General features: G+C 40.1%; 1 protein-coding gene across 1 annotated transcript in view; it reads right to left on the reverse strand.

Annotated features, from left to right (window-relative positions):
- Positions 1-3064: 3064 nt before the first annotated feature.
- Positions 3065-6420, reverse strand: part of FAM217A (family with sequence similarity 217, member A) — an 18298-nt gene continuing 14942 nt past the window's right edge. Inside the window, 1 exon segment of the mRNA XM_011962626.1 lies at positions 3065-4617. Within this exon segment, the coding sequence (XP_011818016.1) occupies positions 3393-4617 (1225 nt within the window). The 3' untranslated portion in view covers positions 3065-3392.

A 6420-nucleotide genomic window follows, 5' to 3' on the forward strand; every position in this document is an offset into this window, starting at 1 on the left:
CACAGTGGCAGGTAGAAGCTAGTCTGGTTGAATCCGGGCTAAGATGGCACTGGATAGTCTTCACGTAAAGGCCCCAGTTACAATTTTCTTGGACTGCATAACCATCTAAAGTGGCTATGAGGTTATCGTATCTGATACATTTTAGGGAAAATAGTACGCAGGATGTATTGGTTGAGGACCTTTCACACGTACTTTTTTTTTTTTGAGATGGACTCTTGTCCAGGCTGGACTACAGTGGCACGATCTCGGCTCACTGCAACCTCCGCCTCCTGGCTTCAAGTGATTGTCCTGCCTCAGCCTCCCAAATAGCTGGGATTACAGGTGCCTGCCACCACGCCCCGTTAATTTTTGTATTTTTAGTAGAGACAGCATTTCACCATGTTGGCCAGGCTGGTCTTGAACTCCTGACCTCAGGTGATCCACCCGCCTCAGCCTCCCAAAGTGCTGGGATTACAGGCGTGAGCCACCACACTCGGCCACACATACTTTATCTAATTAGAAAGATTAAACCTCATGAAGATCCTGTGAGCTGAGAACCATCAATGACTGGAGAGCTGAACGTGGGAATTTACGAGCAAACCAAGTCTAAGTTTTCCTAAACAGAATTTACATGTGTGTTATAAACTGCCAAATGTTTTCTTCAAAGATAATAGTGGACGTTGACTTCCACCAAATATGAAAAATAGCCATATATTTTGTATTCATGTCTCCAGTTTTGTCCACTACATACGTGGACAAGTGGGTCCAACTTCACCTGTTTGAACCAGGTATTTTTCCCTGTCAGTCTACAGAATAAAGGAGATGACACATCTCTAATCCCTACAAAACTTGCACTTCTGGTACCAGTCCCATTTCCCATGCCCATTCCCACTCCTAGTCTCACCGGAAGGGTTTGTGTCTGTTGCACCATACCATTTCCCTGTCCTTGGCACATGCCTTGCAAGAAACAGGACATTGTTAGGAATTATTGTTCCTGCACCTAACTAATGCTAAGGACGTCCATTCTCAAGATGGTCTGCCCTCCTGTGTCATTCTTACTTCCCTAATTATTTTGTGAATACCTGTATATGCCACGCACTTTTGCTGCTAGTCATCTAACCCTCACGTGATTACATGAGATAAAGACAGTCTATCCACTTTACACAGCAGAAAAATGAAGCAAGAGAGGTTGAGGAAACTGCTGAAGGTGTTAGAGGTGTTCAGTGGCAAGAGTCGGTTTGAATTTAGACAGCCTGGCGACAGAGCTAGTGCTTGTAACCATTATGTCATGCATGACAATTGGTAGTCAAGTACTACCTGCCCAGATACAGTGGCGAGCAAAACAGGCACGTCCTTTCTGAAGGTTTTACAAATAAAAATTACGTCATGACCCTCGGGGTGAGGGGAAGAATCCAGGTAGCTAAGGAAAGTAGACATGAGAATGGATACAGCCGGCTTGTCGAAAAGGTTCAGTACACAAGTTAGAAGGAATTGTAAGAATTAAAGATGGTTTGTGGGAAACAGGCCATTGAGAGTTGGAATTTAGTGAAAATGTAAGTCCACTTTGGCATATGCTTTTATGAGAGGGGTATTATACCACTTTGGATTAATGAGACTGTGTGGAATACATACAGGTAAAATTTCATTATGCAATTATGTTTTCTATTGCTGTGCTATTTGATTCTAGAAAATTCTTTGAAATTAAACTAAAAACTAAGCATGCTCTCTGTGACCCCTGCCTCTAAGAAAACTTTGAGCCTTAAACTACTAAAGCTGGAAAAGCTACAGTTGTTCTCTTCAGCATTTATTTGAATTATCCATTAATTCACTCATGCCTAACTCAAATAGTCCGTCTCATTTGGAGGGATGATACCCAAAGATTTAGTGGCTGTCTTTGTTTGTGGGGTTATGGGGGGAGAGGCCTTTTTTTTTTTTTCTTAGACGGAGTCTTGTTCTGTCGCCCAGGCTGTGGGCGATATCAGCTCACTGCAACCTCCACCTCCCAGGTTTAAGCAGTTCTCCGTCTGAGCCTCCCAAGTGGCTGGGATTACAGGCACCTGCCACCATGCCTGGCTAATTTTTGTATTTTTAGTAGAGACAGGGTTTCACCATCTTGGCCAGGCTGGTCTTGAACTCCTGACCTCATGATCCACCCACCTCAGCCTCCCAAAGTGCTGGGATTACAGGTGTGAGCCACTGTGCCCAGCTGCCTTTTACTTTTCATTTGGTACCTTTGGGTAATGGTTGAAGTTTTAATCGTGTATTTTTTAAAGTTTCAGAAAAATTAATTTGAATTCACCAACCATCCACTTAAAACCCAAACACAGTATATATCCCCAGTATATATCCCCATACATCTGAACCCCTGATTTATGTATGTTACATCAATCCTTTCATCACATCTTTCAAAGTATGATCCAAGAACCACCTGCATTAAAATCACCTGGAATGTTTGTTTATGATGTGTGTCCATGGGTCCCACTTCCAAAGACTGTGTTTCAGAGGGCCTGCAATAGAAGCTAGGACTCTATTACTGTTTCATTGATTCTTAGGGGCAGTAAGTTTGTCAGTCATGTAGTTTTCCTTGTTCACTAGTTAATGAGTTATGTGTTGGCTGAATGAATTTCAACTAACCAGCCTTAAGACTTCCAGCAGTGCAGAGCCTGGAAAAAATTCTAGTAACATGACATTTTGGCTGCTCTGTGGACAGTGATCATATCCACTTTTTCCTTCAACATTTAAAAAGTACTGGGTCTGAGTGGAAGAGGGTTACTTCATGCCTAAACCTGTAGTTGGGCCCCAAAGAGAACAATCTTTCATGTAAATGACAAAGAAAGGCCGGGGACATAGAAAATTTCTAAGGATTTGGGAGGAGCTAGGGGGATCTAGAGGATCTTGTACATTAATAGAACAACAACTTCTTTAGCTTTTAAGGACTATGTAAATGCCCAAAGGATAGGTCAAAATGATAGATCTGTGGAGATGAGGGCACAGGAAAAAAGAAAAAAACAATGATACCAGAGTGAGAAAGACCTTTTAAAAAATCAACTCATGACTACATAACAAGAACTATAGCTGCAATAAGTCAATTATACCATTTATTGATGGAATGGTACTGGAAAACAATCACTGAAAAAAGAATAGCCTTTTGAATAGAATAGTCTACTAAGTGAGCCATTTATTTGAAACACAACATGCAAAAGATTGTCAAATATGTCAGTATAGAAGCCTGTGGGTATATATATAGACATCTCAGCAGTGCTTTTCACAAGTTCCACTCCATATCACATCAAGCAACCATTTGGTGATTTTGGGGGATTGTTAATAGTACCTGTGTCTTGGAATAATTAACCAGATCTTAGTTGGGCTTTTAGAATAGATCTGTTCACATTGAGATGTGTGAAAGAAAAGAGTTATTTTTGTTCAATGGGTGAGCAGCACTTATCCTTAGCAATAAGGGAAGGTGACAAACAGTTTAGCTTCTGAATAGAGAACGGTCTATTCAACACTGTATGTTGTCGATAAAGTTTCTTTTTGGTCCCAAAGTTTCTCTTCGGTGCCTTAATTTCTTCCTTCTGATTTTCGGGAAAAGACAGAGCTATAGGTGAAACTGGCATTGGAGACCTCGATGGCAGACATCTTGTGGAGACCATTTTAACCAGTGATTGAGTTGTTTGGCCAGTAGTAGGCTTGGATGAAAGTTCTTGGCATGGATTTAAAATAGAACTTTTGGGATTCTTATCATAAGTTTCAATCAATTGTTTTGTGGTGGAAGAACTTTTTAGAGACGGTGGTCTAGTATTCCGTTTATATTTGCCAGCATTGCTCCAATTCCATTTTAAAGTATTTTGCTCAAGTTTGCAAGAACCAGAGTTGTTTTTACTTTTTTCTTGACTTTTATCTACACAAGGTATCTGAAGACTCAAAGAGTCACAAAGTTTTGGCTGTCTCGCTTTTGGTGTAGCTTTGGAGGAAGAGGGTCGTTCAGTAACTGCTGGAGTACAGAAAGTCGTTGGTAGTCTTGGCCTCTCTTTTTGAATAGTCATATGTTGTAATCGTTCTAGTTCCAGTAAACGAGTTATCAAGTGTTCAATAGAGCTTTCTGCAGGTTCCACTGTCGCTTTCCAATTGTCAGATTTGGAGAGGGCTAAATTGTGCAAGTCTAGAGTACTGAAAGCAGGAGGGAGAAAATCAGGATATGGAAATACTTCATTTGGCTCCTCGGTGAAAGGTTCCTCAACATTTTTTATTGTTTCTGGCTTCAAGTTCAGGTCCACCTTTTTAAAAGAGCTCAGTAAAGTATCATGTGCTTTCTCATTTTCTGATAAGTCACTTTCATCTGTTAAATTTTCCTCCACACTGCTGCTTCCGTGTTTCAAATTCCAATTTGGAGCAGGTAATGTTTCACCATCGTTGTTTTCTATAGTTGAATATGAACTAAACTGAATCTCATTTCTGTTCTTGAAAAAGTCTCCATCAGCATGGGGCCAGCACAGACCTAGTGGCACCGGCAGTCCAGGGTAAGGACCAACCTGCTCATCTGCTGAAGTGCTTGTGAATGGGTGGCTCAGAGTGAAGACCCCGATAGGATTAGTGGTTACATTAAAGCCAGTTTCCACTGAAGATTTTTTGAATTCCCTTTAAAAAATAATTCAATGAATGGTTTATTGACTAGAATTAAAATGCTGTGAAAATGTGATAAGGTTAAGTACCCTTTATCAAAGGCTGGTTAATGTGTAGTTCCCAATGGCATATGTGGATCTAGCTACCTGTAACAGAAATATGTTAGTTTCCAAAAATGCTCTAATATACAACTATATAAATTTTTTAAAATATAGATTAAAATATTAACTGGGCATCCCTTTGTGCAAGCACAGGTGACTAGATTATGATACCTAAAATGGCTAACTGTGGCTGTGGAGAGACAATAGGTTAAAGGTGGATAAGTATGTTTGCCGATAGCGTACATGCGATTCTTAGGTTTGAAAATGAGAATATCTAACTCAAACTGAAATTAAAATGAAATGTTTATTGATCCAGACTTAGATAAAAGGAAACTCAAAGCATGTAATTAGGTTACTTTAAAAAGCCTTCTAAGTTAGCCACTGTGGTTTTTAAAAATTACTGTAACAAAAAAGGAAGCGAACAATGTCTATCAAAAATTATCCCAGATATAGTCCCTAGTAATTTTCATGTAATGATGCTCTTCTATTTTAGGAGTAATTCTAGGTATTATGGTAAAATGAAAACTACAAAAAAAGCCATAGAATACTGAGCTTCTAGTTAGTTTTTATTTTTTAAAGATAACTAGAAATACTGAGATTCAAAGATTTGATGCATTAGTTGACATATAGGCTTGATATCCTCTTGCTTCTTTTTAAGCCAGTTGACATTAAAGATAACAAAATAATCTGGAAAAGTTTTGAAAAATACTTTCGAGGCCAGGCGCAGTAGCTCACACCTGTAATCCCAACACTTTGGGAGGCCAAGGCAGGCAGACTGCTCGCACCTGGGATTCTGAGACCAGCCTGAGCAACATGGCAAAATTCATCTCTACAAAAAATTAGCTGGGCATGGAGGCATGTGCCTGTAGTCCCTGCTCCTCCAGAGGCTGAGTTGGGAAGACCGCTTCAGCCTCAGAGGTTGAGGCTGCAGTAAACCATGACTGCACCACTACACCCCAGCCTGGGTGACAGAATGAGGCCCTGTTGCAAAAAAAAAGAGAAAGAAAAAATACTCATGTAGCTAAATACTAGGTATACTGCCTTGCCTTTGAAAAACTACAGGAAAATCACTTTAAATCTACAAGTGTTAACAGACACGTACAAGTAGTATGAAGAGTGTGAAATCCGGAAGGGGAGGGCCTAGGTTTGAACCCCTTTGCTACCAGTGAGTGAGCAAAATGGAAATGATAATACCTACCTTGGAGGTAGTCTGAGAAGCAAGAGAATTTATATGAATGTGCTTTGCAAAATGTTAAACACTAAGATACTACTTTTATTCTTTTTACTTGTTGATGGTTTATTGAGGAGAAAAATCTTTCATTGATACCAAACCTCCATTTCTGCAACATTATTAAACCTATCCAATATTAGTAGCAAACGCCCATCAAACACATTGTTCTGTTTAGTCCTCACCACCTCATGAGATAGGCACTTTTATTTTCCACCTGTAACAGATGAGGAAAACGGGGGTGTACAGTGGCTCAGGTCACACATCTAGGAAGTGGGAGAGCTGGGAGTGACTGCACGTGCTGGACTCCCTTGCCCCTGGTCCTAAGCACTGCGTTCTACTGCCGCCATTTGTTCACTCCCCTGCTACGGTGATGAAATTCAATTCACTTCATTTGACCGCTTATCTTGAAATACTTTTTCCCAGCTGAGGTTTTTTCCCATAAAAATAGCCTTTTTTTTTTTTTTTTTTTTTTAAGAGAAATGAAGA

The sequence above is a fragment of the Colobus angolensis genome, unplaced genomic scaffold (genome assembly GCF_000951035.1).
Source record: "Colobus angolensis palliatus isolate OR3802 unplaced genomic scaffold, Cang.pa_1.0 Scaffold6, whole genome shotgun sequence".
In the NCBI taxonomy this organism is placed as follows: domain Eukaryota; kingdom Metazoa; phylum Chordata; class Mammalia; order Primates; family Cercopithecidae; genus Colobus; species Colobus angolensis.